This window comes from Stegostoma tigrinum, chromosome 13 (genome assembly GCF_030684315.1).
Source record: "Stegostoma tigrinum isolate sSteTig4 chromosome 13, sSteTig4.hap1, whole genome shotgun sequence".
In the NCBI taxonomy this organism is placed as follows: Eukaryota; Metazoa; Chordata; class Chondrichthyes; order Orectolobiformes; family Stegostomatidae; genus Stegostoma; species Stegostoma tigrinum.
In genome coordinates, this window is record NC_081366.1 from 518,238 (window position 1) to 533,180 (window position 14,943).

Below are 14,943 nucleotides of genomic sequence, written 5' to 3' on the forward strand. Positions count from 1 at the left end.
AAGGTGATTTAGCTAAGTGGACTGAGTGGCAGATATAAGGTAGATGTGGTACTTTGTGGATAAATTTCAAGTTGTTGTGGATAGAACAGAATGCAAAGTATTATTATAATGGGGATAGATCAGGAAAAGTTAATGCTCAAAGAAGCCCCAGTGTCCTGGTGTGTTAGAGATTGAAAGCAAGCAGGAGCAGCAAATAGTTAGGAAGGCAAAAGTGATGTTGGCCTTCTTTATAAGTGGCTTTGAGTATAGAAGTAAAGAAGTCTGATGATTTTACAGGGCTTTGGTAAGACCACAGAAAAGTATTGTGTGCAGTACTGCTCTCACTTGACAAACGAGTGAAGGGTTATGGGGACAGATGAGAATGTGAGTTGAAGCCATCATCACATCAGATATGATCTTATTGAATGGTAGGGCAGACTTCAAGGGCTGAATGGCAGATCCTACTCCAATGTTTATATTAGCAGCTCTTAAATATGATCACATTGATTTAAGGACACTTTTGATGATTGCTGCTAGGATTAATTTTCTTCTGTGAGTTTAAAGGGAAATTAAAATTTAAATGCAACAACTTGATGAAATTCATGAGGTGGTTTGGGGGTAAATTGCTGTTCTTACCAGACCAATGACAGACCAGGCAAATTGCCAGCACCTAGCAGTGATTCACTGTTTACAGGGCGACTCACCACTGCATTAGTTGCTGGATTATTTAATAACAGTGAATGTTGCTCACATGCTTTATTTATTCAGGCAATTTGAGACTAACATAATTTCACAATCTCACCTTCTGTCAAAATATTTCTTTCAGATAACCAAGCGCAGTTTAAAACATTGAATATCTCAGAGTGATTAGATCCTGCATCGTTTGGAAATATACTCCAGCAACATAAGAGTCCTTGTGAATTTTGTTGAAACAGACATACAATACACATGTGGACAGAACACAATGCTGACTCAGATGTAAAGACAGCAATATCTCATACTGAATTCCATCCCTTATTGTCACTTATCAATGCATAAAACTGATTACATTAGCATCAAAACTGTGGAGGTATTTTTTTGGTAGTGAGCAAACTCTATTGGCTACAGAATCTATTTTGATGAGAAGAAGAAAGTGCAAATATTGAGGAGTCAGATTTAAGTTCAGATCAATTACAATCAATAAAGCCCAAGAGATTCAGCTCAGAGTATTGTTGACAACAGTAATACACTGAAAAATTCAAACAAGAGAAATCAAGCAGAACAGCACATCTGCAAGAGTTGCTGATGTTGACTTTATCTTAATTGTAGTTGTCCTTTGAAGCTTTCATTATTTAAGCATTTTTTAATCAAACAAAAATATTCTGTTGGTGTAGTTCATTTAGAGCTAGAAAAAATCATTTTTTTCTGAGTTGGATGATTGCTTCATACAATGACTGAGCTCAGGAGGAAGGTTTCCGTTCATCATGCTGAATTTAATAGTGCCCAATATGGAAGGTGGAGCTTATCATATATCATGTAATTATCAGCAAAGGAGCAAATCAGTACTTTTTTTTATTATATCAGAAATTACGACTGAACAGCTTTATACTGAGAGAATATAATTTGGGGAGGCAATGACTAATGGCATTACTGCAAGAGTATTAATCCAGAAACTCAGCAAATGCCCCGGAACCTATGTTTGAATTCAATAAAGTATATCTGGAATTACAAACTACTGCTGACCATGAAGCCATTGTTGATCATTGGAGAAACCCATCTGGCTCGCTATAGGCATCAAGGTATGTATGGCATCAAGGACCCCTAGCAAAATTGGAATCAATGTGTATCAGGGGCAAACTCTCTGCTGGTGGGCGTCATATCCAGCACATAGAAAGGTTGTCATCGTTGTTGCAGGTCAGTCATCTAAGCTCCAGAACATTACTGCAGAAGTTTCTCAGGGTAGTGCCCCAGTCCCAACCATCTTCAGCTGCTTCATCAATGATCTTCCCTCCATCGTAAGATCAGGTGTGGGGATGCTTGCCAATGATTATGGTATGTTCAGCATTATTCATGAATCCTCAGATACTGAAGCAGTCGAAGTTCAAATGCAACAGGATGTGTGTAATATCCAGGCTTATGCTGACAAATGGTAAGTAACATATGCACATTACTAAAGCCAGGCAATAGCCATCTCCAATAACAGGCAATCTAGCCACAACTCTTTGACACTCAATGTCAGCCAACAACTACAATGATACTCAAGAAACTTGACACCATCAAGGACAAAATAGCCCACTTGATTGGCAACACATCCACAAGCATCTAATCCCCACACTGCCAGTGTTCAGTGTGCAGTGTATACTATCTATGAGATGCACTGCAGAAATTCACTTAAGACCTTAGACAGCATCTTACAAACCTACGGCAATTCTATCTAGAAGGACAAGAACCACAGATACATGGGAACACCACCACCTGCAAGTTCCCCTCCAAGCCATTCACCATCTTGACTTGTAAATATATTACTGTTCCTTCAGTGTCGCTGGGTCAAAATCCTTGAATTTCCTCCTGAACAGCATTGTGGGTCAACCTGCAACACATGGACTACAGCAGTTCAAGAAGGTAGTTCACCACCACCTTCTCAAGGGCAAGTAGGGATGGGCAATAAATGTAGGTACAGCAACTGATGAGTGACAGAGAACAATCAGAATGAGAAATAGGCTTGCAGCAAATCAGTTTATGCCAGATTAATCCCTATAGTTTTTTTTTGGACTTGCTTTGATTAGCCAATCACAAATGGTGCAACCAGGAGCTATTTACAAGAGATTTTAGACAGATGTGATCGCTCATCACTTTCAAACATCACTACTCCCAGTTTGTTCTGCATTAAGGACTTATTGCATTTGAGTTAATGAGTTCAACAATGAGCTTGGATTTTGATGTGCTCATTGATTTGTTTGATTTCTTGCATCCTTGAAAGACTGGACACAGAAGGTGGATAGGGTTGGGAGTGGGCAATTTCAATTAACCAGGGTCAAGTCAGTAACTGCAGTGAATCAGAATTGGGAGTGGGCATTTCTAAGGAATCGGATTTGAGAGTGGAAATTCCAATGAATTGGGATTGGGAGTTTGCAATTCCAGTGAATCAGGATTGAGAATGGGTAATTCTATTGAATCAGGTTGGAGCGTGTTAATTCCATTGAATTGAAAATGGGAGTAGATACTTCTAATAAATTGCAAATTGAAGCAAGTAATTCCAGTGAATCTGATTGAAGTGGTTAGTTCTAAGGGGCATCCAAGTTTTTTCTTCCAAAGATGGTTTAAATTGGATAGTGACGAAGGATGCTGTAGGTTGCAGAGAGACATAGGCAAGCTGCAGAGCTGGGCTGAGAGATGGCAAATGGAGTTTAATGCAGACAAGTGTGAGGTGGTGCACTTTGGTAGGAGTAACCAGAAGGAAAAGTACAGGGCTAATGGTAAGATTCTTAGTAGTGTAGATTAGCAGAGAGATCTCGGTGTCCATGTACACAGATCCTTGAAAGTTGCCACCCAGGTTGGCAGGGCTGTTAAGAAAGCATACAGTGTTTTAGCTTTTATTAATAGAGGGATCGAGTTCCGGAACCAAGAGGTTATAGTGAAGCTGTACAAAACTCTGGTGCGGCCGCACTTGGAGTATTGTGTACAGTTCTGGTCACCGCTTTATAAGAAGGATGTGGAAGCTTTGGAAAGGGTGCAGAGGCGATTTACTAGGATGTTGCCTGGTATGGAGGGAAGGTCTTACGAGGAAAGGCTGAGGGACTTGAGGCTGTTTTCATTAGAGAGAAGAAGGTTGAGAGGTGACTTAATTGAGACATATAAAATAATCAGAGGGTTAGATAGGGTGGATAGGGAGAGCCTTTTTCCTAGGATGGTGAGGGCGAGCATGAGGGGGCATAGCTTTAAATTGAGGGGTGATAGATATAGGACAGATGTCAGAGGTAGTTTCTTTACTCAGAGAGTAGTAAGGGAATGGAACCCTTTGCCTGCAACGGTAGTAGATTCGCCATTTAAGTCGTCATTGGATAAGCATATGGACGTACATGGAATAATGTAGGTTAGATGGGCTTGAGATCGGTATAACAGGTCGGCACAACATCGAGGGCCGAAGGGCCTGTACTGTGCTGTAATGTTCTATGTTCTATGTTCTAAATTAGAATTCTTGACTCCAAAACATTAACTTTGCTTCCTCTCCACAGATGCTACCAAGCATGCTGGGTTTTCCCAGCAATTTCTGATTTTATCTCAGCATTTTTGTTTCATTTGTAGTCACAGTAAGAGTTAAATCATGGGTTAATATGAAAAGAGATGCTGAGAATTATGTTGTCTAAAATCTAACTTGCTTCTGTCTCTTACCAGATGTGCACTGAATTTAAAAGACTCTAATAATTCACTTAGTAATAAATTTATCTCTGCAATTATCTGATACACCACATGAGCATACTCAGTGATGTGATTAAAACTCTATTCTGTTGAGTGTGACTGCAACAACAAATCAATCTTAATCCAAATTCAATGCTTATTGCAATTCAAAATTATGACCATTTTGTCATCACCTGACCTGCAATCATATGATCATCCCACCTGGAACAGCCCAGAGTGATCACTTGAATTCAGTTAATAGGGTGGCACGGTGGCTCAGTGGTTAGAGCTGCTGTCTCACAGCACCAGGGACCCGGGTTTGATTCCATTCTTGGGTGACTGCCTGTGTGTAGTTTGCACATTCTCCCCGTGTCTGTGTGGATTTCCTCTGGGTGCTCCAGTTTCCTACCAAGGATGGGCAGGCTAGGTGCATTGGCCATGCTATAGTGTCCAGTGATGTTTAGTCTAGGTGAATAAACATGGAGATAGAATGGCTCTTGGTTGGAGGCACTTCAGAGGGCAAGTGTGGACTCAATGCTCTAAACGGCCTGCTTCTACACTGTAAGGTTTCTGTGTATTATCAAATTTTGTGCTCCCTCTGTATCTAACAGGAGAATGGTGTGTTATATTGAACACGCAGTCTAAATATATACGGAACGAGGCAACAGGCAATGTTTATATGGGATACACATCTCCAGTGTGTAGAATAAACTTGACTCTCTACCTAATTAGGGGCACATTAGGGGCATTTAAACAGTCCTTGGATAAGCATATGGATGATGATGGGATAGAGTAGGGGGATGGGCTTTGATTAATTCACAGGTCGGCACAACATCGAGGGCCGAAAGGCTTGTTCCACGTTGTATTGTTCTATGTTTTATGTTCTAATCTGGAATAAAAAAACTAATATAACAGCATTGTGTAACCATAATTAATTGTAAATTGCCAGCTGGAATTTTGCCATCCTTACCTGGTCTATAAGTGACTCCAGACCCACAGCAATGTGTTTGCCTCTTAACATTGCACAATTAGGGATGGACAATAAATGCTAGCCTAACCAATGATGCCACATCCCATGAATAAATTTGGAAAGAAATTTAGAAGACAAAAAGTAATTGTGTTCAAGCTATGCAGGAACTATGCTCATCTGTCCTCCAGAAGTTTAGATTGTTGTAACATACGGAGAATACAATAAACCTATGGGGCCGAAAAGTCATAGACATGAGATTTTTAAGGAACAACAAAGTCCACCATGTCTGATGAAGGGTCTAGGCCCAAAACATCAGCTTTTGTGCTCCTGAGATGCTGCTTGGCCTGCTGTACTCATCCAGCTAAACACTTTGTTATCTCTAAAGTCCACCATCATTAAGCTTTAGTAAGGGATATTATTGAAGTAGCAGGATGAAGAAAGAAACATTTTAACTTACATTTTGGCGATTTGGCACCAGATTTAGTCAGGTGACAACAATGCAAAGAAAATATAAGAAAATAGTTGTAGTTAAGGAAAAGAAAAGTTGACAGAGACTGAACTCGGAACATTGGCAATATTTCCCTGTTAATAGGAATAATTTGCTAATGATGAAACTAGAGATATGTGTGCAGATGAACATAATACTTGAAATAATTTTGCAGAATCACCTTTATTTACATGTAGAAAATCCTTGACACTGATCCAGCTCCTTCAGAACCAGCACTCAGAGTGAACAGAACCCCTGACATTTCTGTTTATATCTTTCAGCCAGGGCTCCCTAATTGGATCAGATTAACTGCCTGGCTGACCTTGTTACAATCACTGCAATATTCCTCTAATATATGAATGATCTCATCATAGAATACCAACAAATCCACACTGACCCTTGCAGCATCCCACGCAGACCCATCCTCCTAAACACTATGGGCAATTTAGCATGGCCAATTCACCTAGCTAGCACATCTTTGTACTGTGAGAGGAAACTGGAGCAACTGGAAGAAACCCACACAGACACGGGGAGAATGTGCAAACTCCACGCAGGCGATCACCCGAGGCTGGAATTGAACCTGGATGGCTGTCACTGTGAGGCTGCTGTGCTAACCACTGAGCCACTGTGCCATCTTCCGCATCTCATCCAGAATTGGAAAAGGTTATCAATTGCGCTTCCAATTTCCACCCTGCTCTCAATTTCAACTGGTTTATCTCTGGCTCCTCACTTCCCTTCCTCGACATCTCTGTTTCCATTTCTGGGGATAGACTGACCGCTAATATCCACTTTTAACACACCAAGTGCCACAGCTACCTGGACTATACAGTCTTGCACCCTACTTCTTGTAAAGACTCCCCTCTCTCAGTCACTCCATCTCTGTTTGATTTGTTCTAATGAGGCCAACTTCAACAAGGAAGCCTACAAAATGTCCACTTTCTTGCTCAACCAAGGACTCCCCAGCACTGTTGTTGACAGGGCCCTCAACCAGGTTTGACCCATCTCCCACCCTTCCGCCCTTAACCCTTCTCTTCCCTCCCACAACAGCGAGAGGGTTCCCCTTGTCCTCACGTACCATCCCAACAGCACCCACATCCAGAAGATCATCAGCTGTCATTTCCTCCATCTCCAGCAAGATGCCATCACCAGACACACATTCCCCTTCCCTCCCTTGTCCACCTTCCGCAGGGGCCATTCTTTCTGGGACACCCGAGTCCACACTTCCATCAGTCCCAATGCGCCCCCATAGGCCCACAGCACCTTCCCCTACAACCGCTGAAAGGGTAACACCTGTGCACTTACCTCCTCCCTCCCCACTATCCAAGGGCCCAAGCATACCTTCCAGGTGAAGCAACACTTCACCTGCACTTCCCAGAATCTAGTCTACTGCATTCGTTGCTCACAGTGTGATCTCCTATACATTGGGGAAATGACGTACAGACTGGGTGACCACTTCGCAGAACATCTATGTTCTGCTTGCAAAAAAGACCCTGAACTACCTGTTGCCTGCTACTTTCAATGCAACACCTCGCTCCTTGGCCAATACCTCTGTCTCGGGCTTGCTACAGTGTTCCAGTGAAGCCAATGCAAGCTAGAGGAACAACACCTCATTTTCTGCTTGGGGACCCTGCAGCCCTCCGGGCTCAATGTCGAGTTCATTCATTTCAGGGCTTAAAGTCTTCCATGGCCCAGGCTCCTACCCCACACACCAGACCTGTTATCACATAGCCTGCCATTACATATTACATATTGTTAATCACTAACAGTCCCCAATAACAACTATTCGCCCTCCTAGCCAGGTCATTATCCACTACTTTGTCTGTCCAACTACTCTTGTCTCACTTTGGGCCCTCTTCCCACCTATTATTTACTCCTTCCCTCCCACGACCACCCCCCAGCACTTCCCCCAACACCACCACTATTAACCCCCACACTATCTTCTGCGAATAAGCCAACATTTTCCTGGCTACCATTAGTTCTGAAGAAGAGTCACCCGACCTGAAATTTTATTTCTGATTTCTCTTCACAGATACTGCCAGGCTTGCTAAGCTTTTCCAGAAGCTTCAGTTTTTGTTCCTAATTAACAGCATCCACAGTTCTTTTCATTTTTATTTAATATTTATCAATATAATCGCAGAAATCTCTTTTAGCAATGGGGTATGTGAGAGAAACCATATAGTAATAGATAAATTGGTTCTTGTATATCAGTCAGTGAAAGCAAGCATGTAGGTACAGTAGGTAGTGAAGAAAGCCAATAGCATGCTGGCCTTCATAACAAGAGGGATTGAGTATATGAGCAAAGAGGTCCTTCTGCAGCTGTACAGGGCCCTGGTGAGGCTGCACCTGGAGTATTGTGTGCAGTTTTGGTCTCCAAATTTGAGGAAGGACATTCCTGCTATTGAGGGAGTACAGCGTAGGTTTACGAGGTCAATGCCCGGAATGGCAGCATTATCATATGTTGAAAGATTGGAGCAACTGGGCTTGTGTACACTTGAGTTTAGAAGGATGAGAGGGGATCTGATTGAGACGTACAAGGTTATTAAGGGATTGGACACTCTGGAGGCAGAAAGCATGTTTCCGCTGATGGGTGAGTCGAGAACCAGAGGACACAGTTTAAAAATAAGGAGCAGGCCATTTAGAACAGAGTTGAGGACAAACCTCTTCACCCAGATAGTGGTGGATATATGGAATGCTCTGCCCCAGAAGGCAGTGGAGACCAACTCTCTGGATACTTTCAATAAAGAGATGGACAGAGCTCTTAAAGATAGTGGAATCTAGGATTTGGGGATAAGGCAGGAAGAGGATACTGATTGCGGATGATCAGCCATGATCATAATGAATGGTGGTGCTGGCTCGAAGGGCCGAATAGCCTTCTCCAGCACCTATAGTCTTTTTTCAAGTGTCTATAAAATTTTGGGAGGTCAGCCACACTCTAAATTATCATCCTCACAAATGTGGACTGTACATACAAAATATTTGATGCAGATGGCAGGTAAAGTATTTTGAAAATGGATCGAACATCTATTTGCAACAATAATCCTATTTAGAAAATGTTAGGCCTATTACTATTCGTGAAAGTAGGGCTTCACAAAAAGATGCAGCAGCTCCCAAAACTGAAATGGAAAAGTTGCAGAAGTCTAATTGGACCATGAAATAGTTGGGTTCTGTAACAAAACCACATCCAGTTATCAGGACATTTGAATTCAGTACAACCGGGAGAAATCCTGGGATAAAAGATTAGTCAGGCAAACAAAATATTAAAGTTAGTTAGAAACAAAGCATTGAGTTTTAAAATCTCCATCATGGGGAAATGTCAGAAACATGAAACTTGATGTTTATATTGAATCAGAAGAGTTTATAATTTCTTTAGAAGATGGAGGTAAATATTGTTCATTAGCTTAGAAAAATTTTAAAAATGTAAAATGCACCTCAGCAACTGAAACTGTCTCTTTTAGAGACAGGGTAGATAGGGTTAAGGGCAAAATATTGCAAAAATTCTAAAAACAGGTACAGCTGCAATTCCTGTTGAGTTCCACGTGGATAAGAAGTCACTGTGGGGTAAATTACAATCAACAAAATGTTTGAATGAAAGAAGATGAAGGATCAATTGTGCAGCATCAAGGCAATTTGGAGAATCGATAAATCTCCAAATTAAAATTAAGAAATTTTTGGAAAGACTGGAAAAATTATGTTTGGAATTCTAATGTACATAGCAAAAAATTGTGAATATAATGTATTGTAATTCTACACAATATGTTGTCATTCTGTATTTTTTGTTTTGTTTATCATCAGTGTTGAATGAGAGAATTGTTTTGGTGCAGAAGGAAGCCATTTGGCCCATCATATCTGTACCTGCCCATTAAATGAGCATCATTATCTAATGCCAATCTCTTGCTTTCCCCCAAATGCTTGTACTGCATTTTTATGCAAAAAATCATAAAATGCCTCCTGGAAAGCTTCAATGACATATACATATTTATAATAAGATACATATATTTTAAATTTAGAAGCAAAGAAGGAATCTATTTGATCTAGTGGGGTCTGGCATTGAGCCCAAATGGTCTGAGGGAAGAAGCAATAATTATATATTAATTAAAGAGATAAATGGGTAGGAACATGATTGTGTGTGCATGTAAAACAAGTAATCAGTGTTTTGGTGCTTTGTGATGTGTGTGTTGAAATAAAACTATCCCGAAAAGTGTATGCCTGTCTAATCAGCCTTTACCCTCTGCTCTCTATCACTCTGCGACGTTTTAATGATGACGTTTGTAATTGTGCTGAACTGAACATGATGATGTAAATGAAATAACCTCCTACACCAAGTTAGTCACGTAATTCAAAACATTTCTGGCTTGAATCATATTCTTTGTTCTTTTTTCCAAAACAAATAAACTGATGATCAAAATAACAACAGCATTTTGAGTCAGGGAATTAACACTCACCATTGATTGTTACTTTTCAGGAAAAAACTCACAGACAATGAACATATTTCATCCCCATTAATCTCCAATGTTCAGCAGCATTTTCTGATTCACTCGTTGGAAATGTGGTTAAAGCATGGAGGAGAATTGTGTTTCCCTTTTTGACTTAAAAATCAAAAATTTAGTCATCAAAAATTGTTGGAGAAACTCAGCAGGTCTGGCAGCATCTGTTAAGAAATACTGTTTCAGGACGAGTGACCTTCTGGGACATGACACTATCACGCAATCAGTAGGACACACTGGCTTAAAGCAAGTTGGCGACTTGAAGCTGTCAACTCCCAAGGTTATTGCTCACATAATAGATATTATGATGTTCATATGGGGGCTCCAGAAACACAAAGCTGTATTTTCTCAGCACGCTCAGTTACGGAGGAGTAAAGGTACAAATCTAAGTTATAAATGGACAGCGTGTATGCTGCTGACCCTAACTCTGAGTCCCTGGGTTTCTGCCAGTGACCGAGCCAGAACTGAAAAGGAAGGTCACTAACATTTGTCCATGACTCAGATGTTCCTAAAAATGACTCCCACATTAAACATTGACACCTCTGCAAAGGCCAGTGACAAAAAAAAACTTTCTGAAATAGACTTTAGCAGTTCTGACATAAATAAAAAACTAATTGGTTTAGACACATGCAGGTCCTGCATTTTTAATCTGCACAGATCGAAGCAGATGTAGGTGTAATGTGACCTTTATAAGACTTTGCTGACACAGTCATCATGAAATCTAAATTGAAGTTCCTCAGTGTTATGTTTGTATTCCCATTTCATTTCTCACACTGAACTTCAGTGCTCAAGTTTACTGCTTGCTGTTTCCGAGAAACAGATGCTGGAGCTACCAACTTCCCCACAACTCTTCGTTGTGAAGCTGAAATTCGTATCACTTTCAAATATATGTATATTAATAACTTTCTTAACTCTCTTAATAACTTTATCCCAGTTATTGTTCAGTCATGCACCCTGCTTAAAGATCCCAAAAGTTCACAAAAATACGTGAACCATCCAAACTGCAAAGTATCTGTGTGAGCATGTGAACCACTGGAGACACAGGAAACAATGTTTATCACTCCATTGCTCAAAATCATGAAGCACTTTGGTAGGATAAATTGTCTTGAACAGTGGAAGAATTGTTAACAAGCAGGCACAGATTTAAATCATTTGTAAAAGAATGAAAGATAACATAATGAAGAAGCTTCTCAAACATCTGTTGTTATCATTAGGAATGACTTCCATCACAACAAATAGAATATAAACATTGAAAGACAAACTGGATAGATATTGGAATGGGAATATCTGCAGGGCTGTAAAAAAAGAAAGACTGGCACTGACTGGCTAGCTCTTTTAGAGATCCAGCACAATAGCATGTTGAGTGAAATGGCCAGTTCCCGTGCTCTCAGATCCTCATTTCTGAAGAAGGGTCTAGACCTGGAAGGTCAGCTTTCCTGGTCTTCTGATGCTGCTTGGCCATCTGTGTTCATCTAACTCTACACATTGTTCTCTCAGATGCTATTACTTGATGTCGGGAAGTGCCATAGAAACCTAGTGTCTTATCGTAATCCAAATATTTCTTGGTAATTGAATTTTGAAACTCACTGTGATAGAAAATGTAAAAGCTATCCATTAATCAAAATGAGGAGGATATGGTAACAACAGAAAGCTAACATCTTCTTGTCTATTTTAATACTGATCAGGTCAAACATTTGTTGACATTCAATGTGAATGAAACAGTTGTTAACTGCCTGGGAAAACAAGTTACACAGGGAACCAATGGTTTATCTGGTTTAAATGGTAACCATTTTCCAAGCTGCCATCATTTCTGAGGAAGGGTCACTCAACCCAAAACATTAACTCTGATTTCTCTTCACAGATACTGTCAGACTTGCTGGGCTTTTCTAGCGAGTTCTGTTATTGTTCCTGATTTACAGCTTCAGTGGTTCTTTCAGTTTCTTTTTGAAACAGGTAACCATTTTTGGTTTTGTAAAACAGTGAATAATTTAGTTTTGGTTCTTCTGATTTGACATTGCTCCCGATTTAATGTTTGTGCTTCTGCCACAAAAAGATACAACAGCAGAACGAGATTTAACTGATCATCTTGTACTGGTTAATTCTAACACATCAGACAATATTTTATAATGATTGCAGTCTATCAATAACTGAATATTTTCTGAAGTAATAGAAACTTCTCTTACAGGATGAGACCATTCGGCCCAACTAGCTCCCTACCTAAGGGAGTGTCATCGGGAAGGCATATCTTAACTCAGCGATGTTCCCAGACCTGCTTTCCTGGTCTGCATGGGCAAGTTCCCTTAATGACCTTATCTATTTCCATCAACTCACTTCTTACTCTCTATTACAGACCAGTCTGCCCATCTTTTCCATGCATGAGAACCGACTTATTCCAGGTATCAGCCAAATAAACCTTCTCTGAACTGCTTCCAATATATTTATCTCCTTTGTTAAATAAGGGGATCATTACTAGGCACCATCTTAAAGCTCTTGATCAAGTACTCCTTGGCCTTCTCTTTGAGAGAGAAAAGCTCCCCAGCCTGTTTATTCCTACTGATTGTCACAATCTCTTTAATGGTATCAATAGGAATCATTGTTTCTACCTTATTCAGAGCTGTTACATTTCTGATTGTATGGAGACCAGAAAGGTACACAATACTTCAACTATTCTGAATGCGCCAGACACAACGCATACTGCTCAGCTCCACATGAAGCACGTTGTTTGCACTTTTCTGTCCATTGAACACAGCATTCTGTTTTCCCCACAACCCCTTCAAATAAACTCAGCTTTCTTACAAAACCAAATCCCATTAAATTAAGGGCTATCAAAACGGGCGACATTCACAATTCTTTATCATGGCAGGATCTTTTGACTGCTCCGATTATTACGTGAGCGACAGTTGGCTAAGTTGCCGTTCATTCGCAAGCGGCTGACGATTGAAATGAAACTAAATGAGTTTTAACAATGTAGCACACGGGCAACACTGCCTGCATTTCATTGTAGATTGCAAAATACACCTGCGTTTATATAGCACCTTCCAGCGAAATGCTTGCTGAATTACTGTGATGCAGGAAATGCAGCAAGCCATTTTCCACGCCAAACCCTGATCCAATATCCTGAACTAAAAGCCAATTCTTTAGTGCGATGCAATTTTCAGCATCAGGCTGAGGACAAGGGTCTGGGGAAAGCTAGTGTCGGAGGCTAATGCAGCAGTCCCACAGTACCTGGTGGAGGGGCTGAATGGTCAGTCTCTTGCCCTCCTTACCTTCAGTTTCTGGACAGTCCTGTTCTCCTCGGGTTGCCGGTTCCATACGGTGGTGCCTCCCTTGTTGTATTGGACCAGCCAGCCCTCCTGGCGCTCGCACTGCTCCCGAAACGAGCTAAATTGGGCATCATCGGGGACCTGCACGATCTCACCACTCGACATGATCCTTCCGGATCCCAAACAGCCAGCCGGGGCAGTATACACAACCAGGGATCCACGCAGTGCCCGCACTCGATCCCGGCTGATCTTCACTGCGATTCGCTGACTTTGCTGTCGGGTCCGTCTCTGCATCAGTTTGCTGTCAGTTTGAGAGTTGTCCTGCTGCTGGAGACCAGGGAACCGGCTCCACTGCGGCTCTCTCTCCCACACCACACACCCACCCCCTTCCCTTCCCCCGGGGACTGCAGGGGCACAGGATCAGGGAAGGACATGGGACAAGGGCTGGCATCAGGCAGGGACCTATCAGCGGAGCGCCCTGCCCCCTGGTAACATGATGCCCCAGAGAGACAGAGGGATAGAACAGCCTCACCCCCGTCACCCCCCAACACACCCACCCCTACCCTCACCCTCACACCCCTCAACACCTCACCCCAACCCACACCCTCACCTCCCAAAACGCCTCCACCCCCACCCCCACACTCACCCTCACCCTCCTCAACAGCCCCACCCTCCCTCCCCCTCACCCCTCTCAACACTCCCACTCCCACCCTCACCCTCACCATCAAACCCCTCAACACCCCCACCCACACCCACAACGTCACCCTCACCCCCTCAACTCCCCCACCCTCACCCTCACTCCCTTCAACAGCCCCAGCCTCACCCTCAACCCCCTCAACAGCCCCAGACACAACCTCACCCTCACCCCCCTCCACACCTGCACTCCATTGTCATCGTCACCCCCTCAACACTCCTACTCTCACCCTCACCCCTCTCAACAGCCCCAACCCCATCCTCACCCTCAACCCTCAACAGCCCCACCCTCACCCTCACCCCCTCAACACTCCCATCCTCGCCCCCATCAACACCACCACCCATATCCTCACTCTCATACTCACACCCCTCAACACCCCCACCCTCATCCCTCTCAACAACCCCAACCTCACCCGCAACCCCACCACCACCCCCACCCTTGCCCTCACCCCCAGCCTCACCCTGACCCTCTCACTCACCCCCTGCCTCACCCTGATCCGCAGCCTCACTCTCACCCTCAGCCCCCTCAATGCCCCCACCCTCACCCCTGCCTTCAACCCCACTCTTAGCCTCACCCTTACCCGCACCTTCACCCTTACCCTCACCTTCACCCCCACCCTCACCTTTACCCCACCCTCACCCTCAAGCCCACCCTCACCCTCACCCTGAACCTAACCTCACCTCACCTCC

General features: G+C 42.6%; 1 protein-coding gene across 1 annotated transcript in view; it reads right to left on the reverse strand.

Annotated features, from left to right (window-relative positions):
- The window catches only part of stard15 (StAR-related lipid transfer (START) domain containing 15), a 131,845-nt gene extending 118,033 nt beyond the window's left edge, over positions 1 to 13,812 (reverse strand). The window contains exon 1 of the mRNA XM_048543650.2: positions 13,564 to 13,812. Within this exon, the coding sequence (XP_048399607.1) occupies positions 13,564 to 13,725 (162 nt within the window). The 5' untranslated portion in view covers positions 13,726 to 13,812. The remainder of the gene's footprint in view (positions 1 to 13,563) is intronic.
- Positions 13,813 to 14,943: the final 1,131 nt, after the last annotated feature.